The sequence below is a fragment of the Myotis davidii genome, unplaced genomic scaffold (assembly GCF_000327345.1).
Source record: "Myotis davidii unplaced genomic scaffold, ASM32734v1 scaffold11, whole genome shotgun sequence".
Classification (NCBI taxonomy): domain Eukaryota; kingdom Metazoa; phylum Chordata; class Mammalia; order Chiroptera; family Vespertilionidae; genus Myotis; species Myotis davidii.
Window position 1 is genome coordinate 4,311,716 of NW_006285791.1, and position 24,879 is coordinate 4,336,594.

At 39.2% G+C, this 24,879-nt stretch overlaps 1 protein-coding gene across 3 annotated transcripts in view; it reads left to right on the forward strand.

The window, feature by feature from the left end:
- Positions 1-24,244, forward strand: part of CDH7 (cadherin 7) — a 121,128-nt gene extending 96,884 nt beyond the window's left edge. For all 3 annotated transcript variants that reach the window (XM_006756811.2, XM_006756810.2, XM_006756813.2), the window contains 2 exons: positions 350-601; positions 21,558-24,244. In XM_006756811.2, the coding sequence (XP_006756874.1) occupies positions 350-601; positions 21,558-22,051 (746 nt within the window). In that variant the 3' untranslated portion in view covers positions 22,052-24,244. The remainder of the gene's footprint in view (positions 1-349; positions 602-21,557) is intronic.
- Positions 24,245-24,879: the final 635 nt, after the last annotated feature.

A 24,879-nucleotide genomic window follows, 5' to 3' on the forward strand; every position in this document is an offset into this window, starting at 1 on the left:
CCACAGGTGCAGGATTGGGGCCTGGATGGGATGGCACCAGGGTGTGTCCAGCCCATCTCGCTCAGTCCTTGCCTGCTGGACCTCAGCATCAAACCATCCTACCGGTTGGAGCGTCTGCTCCCTGGTGGTCACTGCACGTCATAGCGAGCGGTTGAGCTGCCTTAGCATATTACACTTTGATTGGTTGAATGGCCGACCAGATGACCAGACACTTAACATATTAGGCTTTTATTATATAGGATGATTCTCTGTCCAAAGAAACTAAATAGAGTGACTTGAGTAAGATGAAGTTGGCAGGACTGATTCCATCAGAAATCACATGTTAATAGCTCTGCTGTCTTCCTCCCAGACAACACGGCCTCCATTCTCACCAGGAGGAATGGCTTTCGGAGGCAGGAGCAGTCTGTGTATTATCTGCCCATCTTCATCATGGACAGCGGGTCGCCTTCACTCAGCAGCACCAACACCCTCACCATTCGCGTCTGTGACTGTGATGCAGATGGAATAGCCCAGACCTGCAACGCTGAAGCCTACGTCCTACCTGCTGGCCTCAGCACCGGAGCCCTGATTGCAATCCTCGCCTGTGTCCTGACGTTACTGGGTAGGTGCTGTTTCCAGTGCTTGTGCTGTAAGAGCAGTCACAGCCACATCACAACTCTTTTCTATCCTCTATCCCTCTTAAGTATATTTTTCAAGAACATATGCAAATATTCTATTTGATGGTATTTTGCTCACTGAGCAACCCATGATCACTAGTTACACTTTCCAGTGGTATATTTAAAAATGTAACTCAGAAAAAAATGTCAGGTCTCTTTTTTAAAACAGCAGTGAAGATACATGGCTTATGTTTAATGTTGAATTTTTCAAGGTCAGTCACCTGTTTGCCTTAGAATATTCTGCAGAGGAGATATATTCGAGATAATTTTTTCTATGTTGTTTTGATAATGTGCTAATATTAGAAATTATGCTTTCTATCCTAGGTCTTTTCAGAAAAGATTTAGGGTGGATTTTATAATTATTTACCAATTTTAAAAGCCTGCAATTTCATCAGTGCAAAAGTGTTAATTCCTCAAGAAGAACTAACATATTTAATGGTACTTTTCCATGATTACTGTGTGGTGAAATTAGATTTATAACTCATATTGGAATTGCCATTTTTATAAGGGATTATGCAGCATCCTTTTAAAAATTGGGAGACATCCAATGTGGGCATGGGGTAATGGGTTTATTCCTCAGCTACATTCCCCTTCACAGTGTTTAACTTCTTACAGCAAGGACATACAGGCATTTCATATTTCATCTGAGACTGTACCATGTGTTTTCTTGGGATTTAATATAATTTGTAAATCCAGTTATAACATAGTGTTGTAGAAACAGAACTTAGCAATAGGAGTCATCATTGTGTAATGTTTTAAAAAGTATGTTTAGACTTAGGTATACCTAGCTTTTATTACTGCCTCCAACATGCACTGTTTCTTCACCAGGGGGGAACGTTGATTCTCCCAAGGCTGGCTTCTTAATCTAAGAGGGATAAGTATTCGAACTAGACTCATAGGGTTGTGAAAATTAAATGAGGTAATTTGTGTGCCTTCCATAGAGCGAACATTTCATAAATTTTAAACGTTACCGATGAAGCAAGTCCTCAACCTATTAAGCAACCTAAACCTTACTTACTAATATATGTAAGTAATCTCATTACAAATGGAAGTTATCTTCAATAATTTCAGTTAGCCAAATAAATCTAAAAGGGAATTAACTATGTTCTCATATAGCTTCATGCAGGTGGCAGAAATTAGAAATGGCAAGTAATTCCCAATTACGGCCTGATTAGAATGTGAGGGACTAGAATACATTTTGAAAAAGATGGAACCATTGAAAACTATTTTGAATGTTCTACCAGCTTCCAATACATAATAGTAAAGATGTAAATTGCATATTTATTTCGTAATAGTTGAATAACCTAGAAGATATTTAAGATATTCTGAGCTCAGAATAAGGGTCAGGGAAGAAAGGTGGGGTAGATGGTGTGTGAATGACTCTCTTTGAACTTGACAAGTTCATCACAGAAAATTTAGATGATACTGCACTTCAAAGGAATAAGAAAAAAAATGTAATCCCCAGAATTTAATCATACCCAACAGGTAATTAACTTTTGAGTTTAAGGCTGTCTATCTAATGATAGCTTCATTTTTTAGAAAATATTTTCACCAGTGACTTAGGGGTTCTTTGCAATTTAGGTTGCTTGATGAGTTTAATTAGTTAAGAATCATTACCTACTGGTTACCGGAAGTGAAATAGAGTTTTAGGTTTCAATCTTGCATATGACGTATGTATACGTCATAATATTAGCATAATATTCTCGGGATTTGGCGAAAATACAGTTCAGTATGACTCTTCTTTTTGCTAAATTTGAACTTTTTTCTTAAATAGACACCAGGTGAGAGATGCTTCTTCCATTTCTAAGGGTCAGGAGTTTATGTCCCAGAAATCAAAACAAATACTGTTTGGAACCAGAAGCTTCTGCCTCCAGCTTCCATTTTCCTGTAAGGACTCTCTGCCCAGTAATCAGTCTGTGAAAACATTAACATTTCAGTTTAGAAGTGGGACTCTTTATGCCTTTTTTCCTGTCTTTAGAAGCAGACACAATCAGGACATTTTTTTTTTTCTACTCTCTTGGTTCTGTCTCCTCTATTATAAACTCTGGGTTTTCACAGTAGGTGTTGAAGCTAATGGGACAGTCCTCAGAGGGAGTGCACAGCCTGATTTGGAACTTGACTTCCAGGGCACAAATGACTCATTTTTTAAAACACCTCAACAAGTGGTGTGAATCTTATTTCTAGCCACTACCTATCAGGGTTTCTAACTCAAACCTTTTCAGGCTTCTGAACAAATATTGCTAGAAAAAAACAAGTGAAGAGGTGGGAATGGGGAAGAACTTGAGGATCAGGTTAATTTAAAGGTGAAACGGGGGAAGCATCTGGGCTTTAGATGCCTGCTTCCCAGCATGCCCAGTGTGTGTTCCAGGGATGTGACAAATTAAAGCTACTTGTGACGTGACAGGAGATGCTCTGACGTTTCCAGCATGTCAGTACTGGGAGGCATCGCAGAAATTCATTCCAGCTCAAGCCCCTGCACTTCGCACTGGGGGAGATGATTTCCAGGAGTTCATATAAAAGTTAGTGGCATTAAAGGCATAAGATTCTAGGTCTCCTTATGCTCAGTTACTGCTGTTTGATTTAAGGGCAAAGGGCACACACACTGCAAACGTAAAAACTGTTGTTTACATGTAGTCCTTCTGTCTCAAGATTTGAAGTCCATGGTGTCTAAAGCTGGATTTGTGAGTTCTCACAGATATCTGTATTCTACTATGTGGGTTAACTCTTTTCTGCTTTCTCTCTCGTCTTCTTGCTCTTACCCTCTTTCTCTAATTTACCCACCCCTGGATTATTAAATGAAAGAGATGATCCCCAAATTAGAAGACAGGCTGCCTTTATTTATACCAAGTACAAGTTAAATGGGAGACATTGTTATGTTCAAGGTTTATAGGAAGGCATCACTCAGATGCCTCAATTGATTTTCATGTATTAAAACTTCACCAATGTTTGAATGCTGTTTGAGTTATGGCAAAATGCTTAATTTCATCTATGCATTTTTATCATAATATAATAATTGTTGATTATTTTTCACCCAGGCTGAAAGCACTTTAAGAAAAACCAAATTACATGAACAACTGATACATTAAATTATTAAGTAGATTTTAAGAAATACTCAAATAATTTTCTGTTTTGTTTTAAAATATGGTTTCAATATTAAACAATGTACATTTATTCAGAGAACATGACCGCTAGGTTCTTTGTTACTCTGCATGAAGCTTTGTGCTGTTCACTAATACTATCACTGAATTTATTATATTAAGTTTTGTTTACTCTTTATTTAGACCTATAGGTCCAAGTAACTGAAACTTGAAGTCCTATAACTTTCCCTCCTACTTATGGCTCTTCACACACAGCAGTGATTAGTTAGACTGGCCCAGCGTCAGGTTCAATAAGGCATTTGTGGGACCACTGTTTACTGCGTGGAATTCAAGCTCTGCCAGGATGGCATTTAGCTGTCTTCCCTGTTACTGTGACCCTCTTGATTTTGTTCAACAGGAAAAGAAAACAACCCTGATTATGTAAGTGATAGTATATAATATCACTTTTTCTCAGCAATGGAATATATTTTCCAGTTAGGTATAACACTGGTAATGATTGTGCCCATCGTGATGTATAACCATAGCACCTATTTGTCATAGCAGTCCCACTGCTCATGAAGGGCAGACCACAGTGGCTAATTTATGGTAACAGAAGATGTGCTCATTTTTCAAGCAAGTGAGAGCACAGTACAAAATGAATTACATTTAAGGAGCTTGTACTAAGTGCTCGACATTAACCAGGTGCTTTATAATTATTATCTAATTCTAATAGCACAATTTCTGGACAGATATTAGTGTTATTATGATGCCCTTTTTTTCTATGAGAAAACTATAAATTAGAGGTTATGTGTACAAAGATATAGAGTGTCAGAGCCAGGATAAACACAGACGAGACTGCCTTTTGATGTCCTTTCTGAAATACATTCCCTGTGGGTTTTCTGATGAGACACCCTGTGTCTCTGGGACATGCCTCTAAGCGGGTGGGTATGTGGTCCAGGTACTGACAAATTAGAGGCAACAATATATTTGATCTGTTTCACACAGTAGCTTTACTACCCCTTTGGTTAACTCTGAGTGTCTAATTTAAAGTATCCTCCAATTCCTTCCAGCTGAGAGAGAACATGTTGAGAATGGTGTGTGTTACATTTGAGATTATACGTCAGCATAGCTGACGTGTACCAGTTTTCTTTGTGCACAAAATGGGTATTTGCTTCGGTCAGTTTTTAATTTGAGATCCATAGAAAATCTTTCCAATTTTTACATATTACGGAGGGGAGTTTTGCAAACCTCTGGTTAGGCTCTTTCATGGAAGATCTAGCTAGATAGATGTGGTCTTTGGTCTGCTGACATTAGAAATCTGACTAGAATTGTCAAATACTGAACCATTTTTCTATATTCCTACCTCTTTCAAAAAAACTTACGTTTGTTTTTTGGGTGGATTTTTTTTTAGTGGACTCAGCTTTACTTCCTCCTCTGTTCCATCCCACATAGCCAATTGGTCCTCAGGTACTGCTAACTTAACTTTGTTCATTCTTGAACCTGCTCCTTTCTCTCCCTTGATGCTGTGCCTGATTTGATCCGGGGTCTGTTTTTCCCCATCTGCATTATGGCAGTTTCCCCAGTCTCTATCATCCCTCAGTGCCACAGAGGAAGCTCTTTGAAAGAAAATGAGTGTGGCCCAGTTCAGCCTAAAGTAAGATTTCCATGGCTTCCCAAGACTGAAATCACTGGCATTCTGTGACCTAGCTGTTCCCTCCCACCTCAACCTTATCTGTCTCCTTCCAGAGTGTACTTGACTCAGACTACATGGGTTGATCTTTCTTAGATTCAGCCTGCTTTGTCTTGCTCCTTCTGCCTGAATCCCCCTCACCACTACTAGCAAGTGGTAACTCCATTTTCTATTCAATACTCACTTCCTTAGCTTCTGAGTCCAGGTTAAGTGTGGTACCTATGGGCCTCATGACCTTATGTATAACAGTCCAGGAGCATCTTTCGTCTCTCTGTCTATCTCCCTCAGTGGACTCCTGATTTTGGAGGTAGGGGAAGAGCATTATTAAAGTATAATTGACATATAATATTATACCGGTTTCAGGTGTACCACACAGTGATTCAATATTTATATTCCTGACAAGGTGATAACCATAATAATTCTAATAACCATCTGTCACCATATAAGTTATTACTACAATCTTGACTATTTTCCCTGTGCTGTACATTACATTCCCATGACGTATGTTTTTATAACTGAAAGTTTGTACCCCTTATTCCCTTTTACCTTTTTCATCCATCCTCTCACCCACTGCTATACATCAACCATCCGTGTGTGTTGTTTTCTGTATCTATGAGTCTGTTTCTATTTTATTTATTCCTCTAAGTCCATCCATGTTATCGCAAATGGCAAGATATTTTTATTGGCAATATTCCGGGGTGTCTGTGTATGTATACATATAACATTTTCTTTATGCACTCATCTATCAGGAGATGCCCAGATTGCTGCAATGACTATAGGATGCATATAGCTCTTCAAATTACTGATTTTGTATTCTTCAGATAACTACTCTAAAAGGGAATTTTGGGATCATATGGTAGTTCTATAGTGACTGCACCAGTTTATATTCTTACCCCCAGTGCATGAGGGTTCCCTTTTCTTCACAATCTCACCAACACACATTTGCTGATTTATTAATAGGCAGTCTGACAGATATGAGGTGCTACCTATTGTGATTTACATTTCTCTGTTTATTAGTGAAGTTGAACATCATTTAATACTAGAGGCCCAGTGCAGAAAAATTCATGCACTGGGTGGGTGGGGGCGGAGGGCGGCTTGCACAGGATGTCCTACTGATGGGGAGCAGGCCTAAGCTGTAGTCTGGCCTCCCTCTGCAGGAGGCGATTAGGGGAAGGTGACACCCCCATCACACCTCTGCTGCTGCCATTGCCGGCCACGCAAGCCTCGGCGAGCCCTGGTTACCTGAGCCTGGGGCGGCCCTGAGTGGCTGGGCAGCTGCCATCCAAGGCTTGCCTACACCTTGGACGGCCCTGCTTGCCTGAGCCTCAGTCAGTGGGGTGTGCAGGAGGACCCGAGGACCCCAGTGGGGCTGAGGGAACCTGTGTAAGTCTGCCTGAGCCTTGGCCCGGCCCTCATTGTCTGAGCCTCGGGCTGGCCCTGGGCAGTGGCAGCTACCATCAGCTCCCCGATGCACCTCCTGGTCAAGTCCCCGCATGCCTGCTGTGCACGCAGCCTCCTGGTATGGCGTCACAGCGTGACAACCACATAGGCTTTTATTAGAATAGATGTCTGCTGGTCAACTGTATGTCATCTTTGGAGAATGTTCAGGTCTGCCTGTTTAATTGGATATTTTTATGTTAAGTTTGTTAAGTTCTAGGAGTGCTTTATATATTTTGGATATTAACCCCTTCTTGGCTATAGATTAATTTACCATATATGTATGGGCCTCCTATTCTCTTTCATTGATCTAAGTGACTGTTTCTATGTCAGTTTGAAATCAGAGAATGTGTTACCTCTGCTTTGTACTTTTTTTTCAAGATTGCTTTGGTTACTCCAAGTTTTTTGTGGTTCTACATAAGTTTCAGGATTATTTATTCTAGCTGGTATTTTGATAGAGATTTCATTGAATCTGTAGCTTTCTTTAGGCAGTATGGACATTTTAACTATATTAATTTTTCAGTCCATGAACATGGTATATCCTTTCACTTATTTGTGTTGACATCAGTATTTTTCATCAAAGTGTTACAGTTTTCAGAATACAGATCTTTTGCCTCCTTGGTTAAATTTATTCTTAGTCATTTTATTTTTTGATGCAATTTTAAATGGGGTTGTTTTCTCAGTTTATCTTTCTGATATTATTAGTGTACAGAAATGCCACTAATTTCTGTATATTAATTTTGTATCCTGCAACCTTACTGAATTTGTGTCATAATAGTTTTTACGGTGGAGTCTTTAGGGTTTTCTATAATAATGTCATCTGTAAATTATGACAACTTTACCCTTTCCTTTCCAATTAGGATGCCTTTTATTTCTTTTTGGATTGATGTACTAGCAGCTAGAACTTTCAGTACTAGGTTGAATAAAATGGTGATAGTTGGCAACCTTATCTTATTCCTAATCTCAAGGGTAAAGCTTTTAGCTCTTCACTGCGGAGTATAATGCTAGCTGTGAGTTTGTCATACATGTCCTTTATTATGTTGAGATAAGTCCCTTCTATTCCTGCTTGGTAAAAACTATGATGCAAGCTTGCAAATGGCACAGGTTAATAGCTCTGAAGCCATATAAGGGCTCATGAAAGAAAAATGAGAATCTATAATTTTTAGACTCTTTCTAATTATAGAAAAAGAATGCAGTAGAAATTTTTGTTAAAATTCAGTTAAAGTTTTAAATGATATCATCTAATTTATTTTAATCACTTACTTGCATTTTATCAATTACAAATATTTACTTACCCTTGTGACTATAAATAATATAGTGGGTTCATATGGAGAAATTCAGATTTTGGCCTTCTGTTTCTAGGAATCTGCATATATCTCTGCTTCTTACATAGAACTTTTGGGGGCACATATCACAATTTGTAAATAGGTTTGTTTGCTTTACACAAATAAAGCACTTTGAGAATTGTGATCTTAATTTATTTTCAGAGCCTAGCATAGAGCATATAGGAGGAAAATATTTTGGGATGAATTTTGGTATTTATCACACTCTACTGTTTATTTTACTGCATTGGAATAGACTCAGTACCTCTATTTTTCAGTATTCTATCATCCAATATTAGAATAGATATTTACTTAACTAAATCAATAGGGAGTTAGCAAAATCACATGCAAGTCCATGGTAAAGCTTGTTCCTGTTAGCTGTGACTCATATTTTAACAAGGTCCAAGGAAATTAGAATTGAATTTTACAAAACCAAATAATGTTTACTAGGTATAACACTATTTAAGCAATTTACAAATACTATAAACCCACTTAATCTTTATTAAGTTGCTATGGGGTAGTTCCTTTGAGGTAAGTTTTATTTATTATATCTATTTTAGAGAGGAGGAAACTGAGGCAGGTGGAGAGAAAGTACATCACATTAGTAAACTGACTTTTAGTAATATTTGTGCAAATTAACATTATAGAAAAGAACAGCAGAGAGTTAAAAAATATAAAGTTATCAAAAGGTTAAGTTCTACTTGCACACTGATGTGTGTCATTATTTATAATAAATTGCTGAAATTGTACACTGATTGTGCTGGCAGATTTTTCATTTAGAAAAGGTCATATCAGTTAACATCTTATAGATGCAGTAGTAATTGTAGTGTAATTTCTGTTTCGCTGTTCAATATGTCATTTGGCAATACAGTTTTATAGTAGCATTCCCTAGGACCGCATGCAATTAAATTTTTTTTCTAGTATTTCTAAATCTTTGTTTTGATCCGCTGTCCAAAAGAAATATATCATGATTAAAAAGTGTGAACCATATATGTAATTTAAACGTTTCAAGGACACTCATTAGCAAAAATGAAACAAGTGAAGTAAATGCTAGTGATATTTTCTTTAAAGCAGTATAAGCAAACTATTATTTTAACATATATGCAATAGAAATATTTCATGTTTTTATAAAAATTAAGTCTTCAACCTCACATGTGTATTTATGCTTCCAGCATATCTCAATTCAAAATGGTCACATGTAGCTGATGCCTAATAAAGAGTTAGACATACCTTTTGTGACTAATAAGAAATTCTGATAGTTCATATAGACCACAGAGAAAATAGTGTTTCTTGATGAAGGCTCACTCATCTTTCAAGTTTTACCTCAATGCCATTTCTTCCATGAAAATTTCTCTGAGCACCCTGGCCAGAACATACTTCCCATACATATTCTCCTAGCATATGTTTTATTATCATATAGTTAGTGCATTATATAATAGTTTTATTTCTTCTTATGCAAAATATTGAACTTCTCAATAGCAAGAATATCTTCAGTCACAGAACCTTGCCTGGACTTTATTTGATAAATATTTATTGTATGCATACTTAGCATCAAGTATTGTTCTATGCAGATTAAAAGCCACTGTCCTTATAGGGCTTATACTTTTAGCAAATCAGTGGTCAGTAGAAAATATTGTTGAATAATTGAGCTTTTACACTTTCGGTGTCAATCTCTAAACAACGGGACAAGGAAGTGATATTTAACAGGTATACATACACAATCTTAAAACAAAAATATTTTTTAGGGTAGAAAGGAAGTGGCTTGATAGCTCACATGACTGAGCTGTTTTAAATGAATCCCAGACTCAACATTTGAAATATGTAAAAACATAATTAAATGCATTAAGGGAAACTGACCCTCTTTAAGTAGCTTTATCTAGCAGTGGTATCATTTTGTACCACATCCACAGATTTCTGCATGGTGATGGTACCAAAATTGGATATTGAGAATTCTAACATTTGCAAGCATAGAGAGCTCAGTGCAGGGGACTCAGGGTGACAATGAGGTGCTGAGCTGAGAACTTCACTGTAAGTTATGTGACAACAAATCTGGATGACTTTTAAGAAGACAAGACACTTGATGATAGCAGTTTAGTGGAGAGAAGGGCTTCTTAATTGTAGGGCCAATGATGCTTTGGTTAACCTCTAGGAAGCTGGTTAGGAAAGGACTGAAATACGTACTTTGAAGATGACTAAGCAAAAACCATGTTCCTTTTTATATGTCTGTTACAGATCCCCGAGAAGTTGAGAATGAAGGGGCCCACTAGTTTGATATTTTTTATATTTTTCTCCATCTTTCTTTTATTTCTCTCAGTTTGGGGAGAATGCTGCCATTCTGGCCTGCAAGTTTCTTTACACCTGTGTTATCTCTGTACCTTCGTACATGAACTGCATTATGATTTATGCTATATGTACAGATAGTCTATAAAGATTGAGCTCTGTAGGGGTTCTCTTGTCATAGTTTTGCCACTACCTAGCACTGTTGCCTACCATATCGGGATACTCAGTAAACGTTAACTTCTTGAATGTTATGAAACTGAGTTCTAAAACCAGAAATTTAGGGCAGCATTATGCTTTTTCTGCTGCATTAACATTCTAATCATTTTTCTAACACCCACGCCTTAAAACCTGTTGATTATTGGGCCTGCCATCTCTTTCTGGTGCTTCCATCTCCCACCTCATCTCCTTCCTCGTGCTCAGCTCTCTAGCTACACTGCCTTAGACCTTCGCTTATCAGTTGACTGTGCTGAGAATAATCTCCTTTATCACATCTGCACTCCAATCCCAGCTGCAGTTAAATATTTCCCTCTTTGGGAAAAATACATTTAATTGACTAATTATTTATTTAATTTACTACTAAGTCCAGGAGGAAATGTCTTATGCCTGCCTCTATGTGCAATATTATGTTATTACTAGAGGCCTGGTGCACAAAATATTGTGCACTTGTGGGGAGGGGGGTCCCTCAGCCTGTGCCCTCTCGCAGTCTGGGACCCGTCGGGGGATGTCCACCTGCTGGCTTAGGCCCACTCCCCGGGGGATCAGGCCTAAGCTGGCAGTCAGACATCCCTCTGGCAACCCTGGAGCCCTCGGGGGATGTCCGATTGCCAGGGGGGAGCAAGGCCTAAGCTGCAGATGGACATCCTTAGCGCTGCTGAGGAGGCAGGAGAGGCCTCCGCCACCACTGCTGTGCTGGCAGCCATGAGCCTGGCTTGTGGGTGAGCAGAGCTCCCCCTGTAGGAGCGCACTAACCACCAGGGGCAGCTCCTGCATTGAGTGTCTGCCCCCTGGTGGTCAGTGTGTGTCATAGTGACCAGTCATTTCCAGCCGTTCTGCTGTTAGGGTCAATTTGAATATTACCCTTTTATTATCTAGAATAGAGGCCTGGTGCATGGGTGGGGGTCCTGCTGGGTGCCTGGGTGAGGGGCTGATGGCCGTTTTCAGGCTGGCCACGCCCCCTGGCAACCCAAGCTCCATCTCTCCTTTTTTTCTTTTCTTTTTTCAGTGCCTCCTTGAGTGGAGGCCATGATGGACTGGAAGCAGGTATCTGGGATTTATTTATCTTCTATAATTGAAACTTTGTAGCCTTGAGCAGAGACCAGGGCAGACGGGAAGCTTGGCTTCCTCCATCGCCCGGGGCAACCCAAGCCTTCTGCTTGCTCCATCTCTGTGGCCACCACCATCTTAGTTGGGTTAATTTGCATACTTGCTCCTGATTGGCTGGTGGGCAAGGCTTGTGGATGTAGCAGAATGATGGTTAATTTACATGTTTCTCTTTTATTAGTGTAGATACATAATGCATATACTAAATGGTTAACACATTTGTTAACTGGATATTTAAAGCCACATGTCTAGACTTCAACTATACCTGCTCTTTACTTGGTCTCCACTCAGAATTATATTTCATATGACAGAAAAGACAGATGATAAAAGCACTTAAACTATACAATTTTGTACATACTTAGATCAGGAAATAGTTTTTAATATAGAGATTATCTCTATAGATCCTGAAGAGCAGTTAATGCTTATTCTATATAAAGGTTAAAACTTATTGTTATACATGCTCCAGTATTTAGAAAAAAATACTCCCCCAAATCATTGAAATGTTAAACATTTCACATTGCTTCAGGCAATATTGGGAAATGAGAAACTCCATAAGATATCAGTATCCTTAATGTGTATTTTATCTGCGGGTGCTCTGGCATTTCACCTTTACTGAACACTGTATTTGAACATCAAAAGGCAACTTTATAGGTAATGTGAAAATGTTTTCATTAAAATATACAAGATAATTTTTTTATACATAGACACAGGTGTTAAGAGCACCAACGCCCTGGTGCAGTTGAAAATCCACTTAGTTATGTTTTTGGGGAGTCAAAAAAATTATAATTGCCTGCTGTTGATTGGAAGCCTAACTGATAACATAAACTATTAGTTAACACATATTTTGTATATATGCTGTATTCTTATAATAAAGTAAGCTTGAAAAAAAGTTAAGTAAAACATAAGAGAAAATACATTTATAGTATTGTATTTATACTATAAGTTCATGATGCCTTAGACAAATGAATCATCTCTTAATACCTACATCAATATTGTCTTATATGCTACAAAACACTGTAGATTTTATATGTATTACTAACACTAGACTTCAAAAATGGAAAAATAATTCACTTATTTTTAGGTATAACGATCATGTGTTGATAACTAAGCAGCAGCAATATGATGACATTATGGTAGCCTAATCAAGTGTTATAAAATTTTTATAGGCTACACTATTATAGTCATATTCATAATACAGTATTGGAAAGATTGTTATATATTTTTAAAAACAGTTACAGTTACCTGTAGTGATAGGTTAATATGCTGTTTCTCCAATTATGAGTGAGGCATACTGTACAGTAATATAATTTTTGAAAGCAAAGTTATATACAATAGTAAGAAAAATAAATAACACATTAATTTTTATGAAATATCACACACTTTATGCCTAGTCATTCCCCTTACAGGATTGCACCCAGTGTTCACATAATGAATACTTAGGCAATGGTGATTATGACACCAAAACATTTCTACGGTTATTTGCTCTCCACACGAAGACAGACACTCAAAACAGTTACATTCATTATATGGCATGATGATTTTGGATGATCATAATGGTTGAGTAGGCTGAGGAGGAGGGTTGGTCTTTCTGGCTCAAGGTGGTAGAGGCAGATCACTCAGTGTAAACATGGAAGTACACATAATTTCTGTCTGATTTCTTTACTTTTTCACTTCTTTAAAAATGTTTCTATGTGGCACCACTCCTCCTTTTCACTATTTGCTTTAGTTCCAGTGCCTGCATCACCAGAGGGTGCATGTCCTAAAACAGTGGCCGGCAAACTGCGGCCTCTTGAGTGTGGCTCTTCCACAAAATACCACATGTGGGCGCACACGTACAGTGCGATTGAAACTTCGTGGACACACTCAAGGGGCCAAAGAGCCACATGTGGCTCATGAGCTGCAGTTTGCCGACCACTGTCCTAAAAGAAGCCAGAGCCTCTAGAGTCATCAGGACCTTCTTTGGGGGTTGCCAGTCAGTTTATTTCTGGCTCTGCTGCTTCTCCATCTTCTTCCTCATCGTCTGACACTGACTCAGGTTCATTCATTCCACCTTCAGTTAATTCCTCTGCTGTGGTGTCTACTAGCTCTTGAACTTCAATATCCATACCTTCAAATCCTTCCAACTTTTTTTGTTATGTCCCCAGTCTCTGTCAGCTTTCCTTGACTGGCTCTGTCATAATTGCTCTGAAGCTTTGCATGACATATGCACGCATTTTTCTCCAGTAGAAATTTATTGTTTGGGGCATGATGACTTTCACAGCTCTGGCTATCACAGCAGTGGCTTCATCATTGGTGTGATCCTTTCTGACTTTCATGATTTTTCTCTCTACTTGGGTTTCTTCTATAGCCCGACAATCCTTTCCATAGAATGCCATGAATAGCGAGCTTTAAAGGTCCTTAAGACCTCCTGATCTAGAATTGGAGACATTGGGTTTGGGGGCAAGTAGATCACTATGACACCTTTGGTGTTGAATGCACGAAGTGCTGGGTGGCAGGGGCATTGTCCAATATCTAAAGAACTTAAAAGGCAGCCCCTTACTGGACAGGTACCTCCTGGACCGCAGGGACAAAGCATCAAGGGAACCAGTCTAGAGAAAGGGTTCTCATTGTCCAGGTTGTCTTGTTCTCCAACCAAAAGACTGGTAGCCTGTGTTTCTCTTTTTCCTTCAAGACTTGTAGGTGAACAGCTTTATCGATAAGTGCAGTCTGGATTATACACCTTACTGAATTTGCACAAAACAGAGTTAGCCTATCCCCTCCTGCTTTAAATCCTGCTACTTGCTTCTCTTCCTTACTAAGAAATGTCCTATGTGGTATTTTTCCTCCCAAACAGGGCACTTTTGTCTGCTTTTAAAAACCTCTTCAGTCAGATATCCTTTCTCCTCAATGATTTTTTAATGGGGTCTAGGAGCTATTATGCTGCCTCTCGGTCGGCAGAGCTGCTTCTGCTGTTACCTTGACATTTTTGAAGCCAAACCTCTTCCTAAAATGATCAAACCATCATTTGCTGGCATTTCCTTCCCCAACTTTGGATCCTTCACTTTTCTTTTGCTTTAAGTTCTCATAAAATAACTGCTTTTGCTAAAATCATACCAGTCTCTAGGTATGCCTTTCTTATCACAATACTAGAGGCCTGGTGCACAAGATTTGTGCACTGGGGTCAGGGCGGGGTGCCAGCCTGGCCTGTGCCCTCTTGCAGTCCGGGACCCCTCGGGGTATGTCCGCCTGCCAGGTTAGGGGATCAGGCCTCAGCCAGCACTCAGACAACCCTCTCGCAATCCGGGACCCCTTGCTCTTTACTACCTTCCTACAGTGGAGGCACCGCCACTGCTGCTGCGCTTGCCAGCCTTGAGCCTGGCTTCTGGCTGAGTGGCGCTCCCCCTATGGGAGTGCACTGACCACCAGGGGGCAGCTCCTGCATTGAGCATCTGCCCCCTGCTAGTCTGTGCACGTCATAGTAACCGGTCCTTTTGCTGTTTGGTTAATTTGCATATTATGCTTTTATTATATAGGATTGTGACCACATAAAAAGCTGCATTTTTAATAGAAGGTATTGCATAAAAAGGTATTTTGCAAAACACAAGGTTTTCTTACCTGCTGAAATACCTTTATACATTTCCTGTTGTGGTTTTTTTTCTATAATACTGGATTCATTTATCTTGAAATGGTGAGCAACCACATGGCTACTGACCACATCCTAAGGTACATATCATGACTTTTCTCTGCTTCTTGGGACTGATTTCTCCATTTCTAGTGGCATTTCTTATGGGTCCCACCGTGATATTCAAGGTGTACGGCATTACAATATACATGGGGGAAAATACTTAAGAAGTGCGACAGATCACTTTTCACTAATACACAGTGCTCATGTGGAGATGAGTAGGGTCGCATAGAATTTTAAGCAGATACTCACAGCCCTTGTGCTCACCTCAGCAAAACGTGGCTATGAAATTATTGCAGTAGGAATACAGCTACTTTTATGCAATTCTGTTCTAATATGCATCTTCATATTTGTTTACATTTCTCTGCAAATGGTGCCATTCACAGTGTTTGTGTTTTAGTTTGGTAAATTTCAAATTTATATAATAGATTTTTATGTTTTATGGTAGTAAATGATAAACTAGCCTAGAATTGACACATTTTATACATTTACTAGAGGCACGGGATTCGTGCACTAGTGGGGGGTGTGGCCTGCAGGGATCGGCCCACTGTGGGAGCGCTGCTCATCCCAGTCAGCCGAGTGGCTGTGGACCTGCCCTCTGAGCAGTTGCTCCCTGGTCCAGCATCTTCTGTGGAGCCAGAGTACTCACCTCTCCAGGGGCCCTGGTTGGGACCGGGCCCAGAGATAATAGCACTGAGAGGCAGCAGAGTAGGCCTCAGTCCTGTGGCGACCATGAACCTGCCTGCCAGCCTCCGGGGTCAGCTCTGAGAGGTGCTGCAGGGCCTGAGGGCATCTGGAGGAGGTGCACATCGGCACAGAGTTCACAGTGGGAGCAGACACTCATCCCAGTCAGCCAAGCCGCGCTCCCACTGGGGCAGTGTACTGACCACCAGGGGTCAGCTCCTGCGTTGAGTGTCTGCCCCCTGGTGGTCAGTGCACATCATGGCAACTGGTAGACCGGTCGTTCTGCCATTCAGTTGCTGGGCTTTTATTATATAGGATGATGTACCTTTTTCTTTTCTTTTTTCGGCATTTTATACTACATCCGTGAGTTTTTTTAAATTTTCATAAATCTCCAAAAAATTTTCCAACATTCAAAATATCTACTTATGACTTCCAGTAAAGATAACGGAATAAGTAATTGCTGTGCTCACCTCCTCCCATGAGCACAACAAAATTACAACTGAATTATTTGACAAGCATAATTGAGAACCACCTGAAGACTAGGTGACAGAACTTTAACTCAGGATATAAAGAAGTCTGTTTGGGGGATGGGATATGCAGAACAGGCTGGTCCTACATCCACTTGTGACAATTAAGAATCGGAGTTACATCTCAGCTATGGAGGTTCCCATTGAGGAGCAAGTAGTTGCAGTCCCACACTGGGCTCCTCATCCCATTGCGGCAATGCTGGGAAGAGGAGTCCCCATAACTTCTTGCTGTGAAAACTAGAGGGCTACTGGAGACCCAGGCATTCCTCTTGAGGGGCCCCAAACAGACTTGCTCACTTGAAAACTCACTCATTCTTGTCCCCAACACAAAAAGTGCAAGGGATATGGGAGGAACTGAAGAGTGAGGGGTGGGGATCAGGATGGCTCTCTCTAGGGACAGAATTGCTGGCTGTCACTCTTGTTCCTTTGTTGAGCCCTTCCACCTCCCGACCAGTAGGCATATGCCAAATCTGAGCCCTCCATTAACCCGGCTAACAGTTTTCTCCACCTTGGTAATTTCCTGAGATCTCACCTCACTCAATTTGCATTCCCAGCAAGAACTGCTTCAGTGGATTTTCCACACTAGAGGCCTTCCTCAGCTCGTGCTGTGGACTTTCCTAAAATCTCTCCAAGTTCCCCAGATAAGCAGTGGCTGGCCTCATCATGTCTTCTACCCGTTGCTAAGTCACTCCAAGCCTGATGCAAGTGATGAAGGGTCTCAATTTTCACTGTCATTCCCAACTGTGAGCTGCAGCCAGTGTTAGCTCAGATTGTAGCTTCAAACAAACACAACCCTGGCATAAGTGACAGCTGATCTCAACTCCTATTGTGATGCTCATCAAAGGGTCCAAGCCTGGCACTAGTAACATCTCCCCTCAGGTAACAGCATAGTCCCTCCAAAGCAGTTCCAGAACCAACACACCCAGTGGCCAGCTGCAGACCAAACCAGCACACCACTTAACCAGCTGCACAAATGACACACCCTAAGGGTGGATTTCATTGGCACCACAGTCCTGCTAAAGTGACTTCCACTCTATTGTACCAGCCCCCACACAGTAGCTTTTCTGCTGTAGTCATGGCCAGCCCTCATTGTCAGTCAGTCAGTACCACCCACTGATGTGCCAACAGCAATAAAGGCTCAACTACAGCAGGGAGCACACACAACCCACACAAGGGAAACAACGGGAGCCCCCAGCTCAGGTGAACAGGCCTTATAGGACAACTACTACATATGGCCACCTTGCCAATAGTGGGAGAAGTAGCAAATCTACCTAATACATAGAAATAACACGGGGAGGCAGCCAAAAGGAGGAGAAAAACATACAGTGGTTTTGCGACATTCTTTTGAGTTAATAAACCTGTTGTCTTTATTATAACCTGCATGTCTTTTGTAAATTGCCCACCCCTGTACAATAATGAAATTTTGTCATTTGCAGCAACATGGTCGGACCTAGGGGGTATTAATTGAGACAGAGAAAGAAATACTATATTATTTCACTTATATGTGGAATCTAAAGAACAAAATAAACAGAAGCAAATTCATAGACACAGAAGAATTGATGGTCACCAGATAGGAGAGGGGTGGTTGCATGGGTGAAAAAAGGAATAAGTATTGCCAGTTATAAAAAGTGTTAGCAATGTAAAACACAGCACAGGGAATACAGTCCGTAATACTGTAATGACTATGTTTGGTGTCAATAGACTTATTGGGGCGATCACTTTGTAAGTCATAAATGTCTAATCACTATGTTTTATACCTGAAACTAAAAGTGTCACCTGTAATTGGACAATTAAAAAAAAAATTAAAAGTTCATGTACAGCTGTTCAAGAGTCAAATGTGTGTAAGAGAGAAAGATGAAGGAAAGAGAATTTTGACATCTTCTGCCTACTTCGACATTGACTTAAACTAAGAGAGTATCTAATTATTACATAATTCTTATCGTCTTCGTATCTTCATTCACTTTTATGCCCTTTTATACTCAAATGGAAAGGTCCCCCCTCAGTTTTGCTCCCTAATATGTGTAACAGATTTCTCATTTTCACCTGCCCACCCATCATGATCCCCTTTGATACTCACCTCTCCTTCTGTCTTAATCTGTCTGATTTCTCAATAAGAAGTCTTATTTGGTCCCACTTTCCTTCTGTTACAATTACTATCTTTGTGGAACTATGTAAAGATTTTCAGAGACTAAAGTTATAGACCTAAATCTAAAATTATTCCATTTATCCCTGTGTTTTAAAACTTACTAATGTGTCTTTTTCTGAATTAGCAATTGCCACGCGAGCTCTTGGCTTGTAATCCCATTACCTCAGTGGTTCTCAACCTCCTGGCCCTTTAAATACAGTTCCTCATGTTGTGACCCAACCATAAAATTATTTTCGTTGCTACTACATAACTGAAATGTTGCTACTGTTATGAATCGTAATGTAAATATCTGATATGCAGGATGGTCTTAGGCAACCCCTGTGAAAGAGTCGTTTGACTGCCGAAGGGGTCGTGACCCACAGGTTGAGAACTGCTGCATTACCTACAATGGAGACACTGAACTCGGAGCATTATGGAAGTGCACAGGCTGAGGCTGACAGAGGGAGGTGGTATGTCTCACCCCTAATGATTGAATTTTATGACAGTGACATTACACAGGTTGTTTCTCATGTCTACGACAACAATTGAATATAAAATACTGCACCCTGTGTATAGACCTTCATTTCTCACCTTACTGACCTTTCTTTCTCCCACTTAATCTTTAGTTCACAGGCATTGGCATATAGTATTTGGTTCACTTCCAACTTCACTTGTTAACTAATCTTGTTCTTCATTTTCCTTTGATCGGAGGAGAAATGCGATGTCTTCACTTGCTGTGTTCATGGAATTCTGAATCAATTTTATCACGATTAAAAAAAATCCAATCTTGCCCACCAAGGGCCTGGCATTCAGCTAACTCTATTTACATCATTCCCCAGACTCTTTGCCTCTGGAATCCACCCTGTGAACACTGAAGTTGTCTGTCATTATCATGGATAGCTAGGCTCAGTTAATTCAAGTTACTTGCCCAAGGTCACACATCTAACATGTGGTAAAGGCTGGACTTGTATCCACAGTCTTGTCGACACTAAAGCTTCATATTAGAGTAAGGTCCATGGCAGAATGTTACAGTAGTGGTAATGGAGCTGTAACTTTGTCATGGACCTTGAGAACCGCAGGTTTTGCACTGGTGCAAATGAGAATTCTCAGAAGATAAGAGTTGGGTACCAGACTGCTTATGGGAACAAATAAATTATTTGTACACAAGATTTTGGACTACATATCTGCCATGGAGCCAGTTGAAGATATTCAAATGTAGTAAGTAGGAGTAAAAGTGAGAATAGGCATATCTGTGCCATAGCAACATGAGAAGGTACCAAAAAAAGCTCAGAAATATATCTCAGTTTCTAAGTTGTAGGCTGTCAGTAAAGCTTATGGTTGAGCCATAGGTCAGGGTGAAGTGGGAAAAGAAAAGAAAGCGGGGGAGAGGAAAATACACAATAAATAGTTGGCTTCACAACTATTTCCAAAGAGCCTCAGTAAAAAATGTCTTCACCAGACACATCTCTGTTGATGTTTGGAAAAGCAGATAGCAGGCAAATTCTTTAGAAAGCATACACTTTTCACTGCAGATAAAATTATTTTTTAAAAATTAAGTACTTGAAGGTTTGCGATTTGAAGCAGATTAAGGTGGAGAATGGAGCATGTTTTACCCCCTAACCATTGCATTTAATTTCTCTGTGTTACATTGATACCCTTCTTCTTCGTGGGTTTTACATTATTATTTTCAAATGTATTCTTAATTGCCAAAGTAACACCTTATAAGATATTTTAAATGTAAGTATTTTAAACTTCTTTTAAAATATATGCTAAGAATAATGACCCTTTGTACCTTTAAGATCTTCCAAAAAAAATTTGGCTGATGTGACAAAAATTATTTTAAAACATACATTATTTGTAGATAGATAATTAGTGATAATTCATTAACTTATATATTTTTAAATTCTAAATTTTTCTACCTTATTTTAACTTAATCCAGGGGCCATGAAATCTACAGTGTTCGCAGTTCTGCAGTCATTCACCGTAGCTAGAGCAGAGCCAGATAGGGCATGGCCCAGGGAACTTGCTCTTTTTTTACTTTCTAGTGCAACCATGTGCTTTATTGTCATTTATTCATTTTGTTATAAGAAGCAAAATTCCTAATGTTAAAGGGGTGTTTGATTTCTTAAATCTGTTGTTAGCGAACGCTGAAAATTTCACAACTTATATTCTCTCAGTATAATGCATAAAGACCAAGTTCAGTATTTCATACTAAAAGTGAGATCAATTTTCTAGAGAGAAGCTTTTAATCTTTGTATATAGTCTGACATGCCAGGTTGTATTTAACAGCTGAGTTTCAGAGACAAGTACTAGGCATTTCTTCAAAGAACCTGACCAAATGCTGTAATCCATTTCCTTCTGAAATTGCAGCTGCTAAATTATACCCAAACATTTATAAGTGTCACTTTGCCTTTCCAGCAATTAAGGAGCTCAAAAAATCCCTTTGTGTTTCTTAGCTTTGAAATTACTGTATTTATCCTGAACTGGCCTTCCACTTTGCTCTATCAAATGTTACTGAGGAGGTTTAGGAGGTTATGTTAAAGAGGGAGGCATCAATTCTGAACAGGTGTGGAAAAACGATTTCTTTTGATGTACTAAAGTGTTCTCTTTTAAAGGCATTTTAGCAATTTAACACATCAACTGTTGTGAATTCCCATGTAAGTAGGCAGCCAATTCATTTCCCTTGAAAGGGCAGAAAGTCTGAGTCAACATCAGAGCCCTAATGGCGGCAGGTTGACAGTCACTGCGTTTACAGAAACTCTCCCTTTGCTGTTTCAGTGTTGATCCTCCTGATCGTCACCATGAGGAGACGGAAAAAAGAGCCCCTCATTTTCGATGAAGAGAGAGATATCAGAGAGAATATCGTTCGCTACGATGATGAGGGTGGAGGAGAGGAAGACACGGAAGCTTTTGACATGGCAGCATTGAGAAACCTCAACGTCATCCGAGACACCAAGACCCGGAGGGACGTGACTCCAGAAATTCAGTTCTTGAGTCGACCGACTTTTAAAAGCATCCCAGATAATGTCATTTTTCGGGAATTTATTTGGGAAAGACTGAAGGAAGCCGACGTGGATCCCTGTGCCCCACCTTATGACTCCCTGCAGACGTATGCATTTGAAGGGAACGGCTCCGTGGCTGAGTCCCTCAGCTCCTTGGAGTCCATCAGCTCAAACTCTGATCAGAACTATGACTACCTGAGTGACTGGGGGCCCCGCTTCAAACGACTTGCGGACATGTATGGGACCGGCCAGGAGACTTTGTACTCCTAGCCTTGGAACTTAACTTGGGAATGTACTGAAAACAAAGTCAAAGCAAAATAAACAAAAAAGACTACATAACACAAAACAAGAACTCCCCTTGCTAGAGAAATGGTTGTAAATGTGTCTCCATTTTTAATGGTTTGGTTTCTACCTTGGTGAAGCGTACGGTCGTTAGATGGATCCAAGGACCACACTGACCACAGACTCTAAGCAGTTGAAGGCTTTTGATAAAAAGAAATGCTCAGTGATTTGTGAATAGATAGCAACTCTCAAATACCTGCAAAGGCACCTAACCTCTCTGAGTCAGTAGTGCCCTGTGTTGTCAGTGAACCACGGATGCCCCGTGCACACCTTCATGGTACTGTCAGTGAGAACAACACGATGTGCCATTGAGAAGTTCTGCAACTTCTCGGATATACAAATGTGGGACAAATTTAATTGATAGTGATGCTTTAGGCTTGCTAGATTCGAGAATCCAGCAAAATTTCATTGCTCTGGTTTAGCAAATATATTTCATTTAGCAAAATATAAATTCTTAGAAAAATCTTTCCCAGTCCTCTAATACAAGCCAATGAAATTGGATTTAAGGCAACGTAAACCATTGTTTAGCAAATAAATATGAAGTGTTCCAAATAAAAAAAAAAGTTAATCATTCTGAAAGTGTGCAACGGTTTTGAGATGCTTGTGTAGGTATAAAAAAAGTTGCTGTCTATTTGTTGATTTTTTTTATTACCTCTTCTGATTTTTACAGGAGAATATCTTTTCTTTTTTATCTGACACATGGTCTTATATTAATTTTGGAGCTCCAATCTCCACCAAATTCAGGTCCATCTTACTGCCTCATAATACTGAGCTCGTCAGAACATGCTGAGTTTTCGCCAGTCACAGCTCCATGAAGGAAATGAAGCATGGAAATGGAGAAAAAAAGCAGAGCAATTGAGCATCTCAGAGAGGAGCACAGCTACAAGGACATATGAGTTATTGGTCGGAGTCATTGGAACGTACAAAACATTGGAATGAAATATTTGTATTTTAAAAAGATTTTAGAAAGAAGTGAGATTTCCTTTGATGTGAGATTTATTTTTCAAGGTCAAGAGTTCTATATGCTCCAAAGACTTTTGAGAATTTGTTTTACCCCACCTTCTTTTGCTGTAAGTATATAGAGCAAAAGACTGATTTTTAAAATATGTCTTAATGTCATGTTATAAACTTCAAAACCCATCTTTAAACTCCAGTGCAAATATGTTCTTCAAGAATAGACCTGGCGATGTATAATTTCTATACTGGTTTAGACGTGCCAAAGTGAGGAGAGTCATTTCAAGGGATCACGTGTGTTAAGTTTGTGATGGGCTTCTTCAAAAAGAATAATTTTATGACTAAATATTTCTACCTATCATTAAACAACAGTACTAGTTTAATGTGCATATATTCAAGTAAGAATGGATTTAGTTTCTTTTTTCCGTTTAGAAAGAGTTATTGTTGGGTCCCTAATAAATCTATAGATAATGGACACTGTATAAAAAATTATGTTCTAAAAGTGCTTCTTTCTGAAAGACAACCACTGGAACTGGAACATCAACATTTTGATGACACTAGGAGAAACTGTGTAGGATTATGTAAACTTGCAGCCCACCTTTAGAAATGAAGTATGTGAAAGTGGCCTTCAGCTTTATCAAAATCAGTAATTCAGTCAATTTGATTATCCGCAAACAGTCCTTTCATTTAAATAAAGTTTTGTAGACATTGTTTCATGCCTAGATAGATATGCTTCTTGCTGTATTAATATACGTATATATGAAAAACCAATTTTATAACAGAGTAAAAGATCCCATTCATTACTTTTAGTCAATATGTAACTTTTTCAACAAAAAGCTAGTATGTCTACCCTTTTCAGTAAAATCAGTGTGGTATAGGAATTAGGTAGGTGTTGAATCAGCAGGATTGTGAGAAAACAGTTTTGTAATAACTCCCTTGTCTGCAAGAAGATAAAATAGTTTAGTACATTTGGATGATGTCAAAACTGCTGATAGTTGCACATATCACTTAATGGAGATTTGAATGTATTTTAGAAAAGGAATATCACATTATTCACCTTTCCTTTTAAAGAATATATTTTCTTGGTTTTTAATTTTTTGCATATTTGCCAGTAATATATTGGGAAAAGACTAAAATTTAAATAAAGATTTAAAATTCTTGCATATACCCAATTGCCATTCTATGTGTGAAAGATTATATCAATACAGTATTGAACTCAATTGAGTGGTATTTTTTAAAAATGTTTGACATGGCAGGAAAAATGATAAAATTTCTATGAAGTTCTCTAGCTAAATTTAATTATTATGAAGGTGACTGTATTTTAGTGTCCTTTTTTTTTTCAGAAATCTGACACTGTATATGATTATCTGGTATAATAGTTGAGAGATGGGCTATGTTTTAAAACCACAGACTAGAACAGATGACCGATTTAAAAAATCAATTTCAAAACAAGTCAGGAACTTCTCCAAAAACATTTAAATAAATACCTATTACCTAGCCAATAAAATTCCGTGGTGTACTAGAACCAGCTAGAACCAACTCCCAAGAACCAATGATGTCATCTCTTCCCAACTCCACTTCTAGTGACACCATTTTGGTAGGTTGAAGTCAGCCAGGCTGGTCATATTTAGACCACTGTGGAAATCAGCAAACACCATCTGTTTTCTTTGGGAGAACCAGTTGTTAAATTTTCACCAACACTCCACTGATTAAGTTATTTTATAAAAGGAACTTTTATGATTATAAATGCAATATGAATGAATAGACTATCAAATAGTAACATGAAGGAATTTTGCTCTATC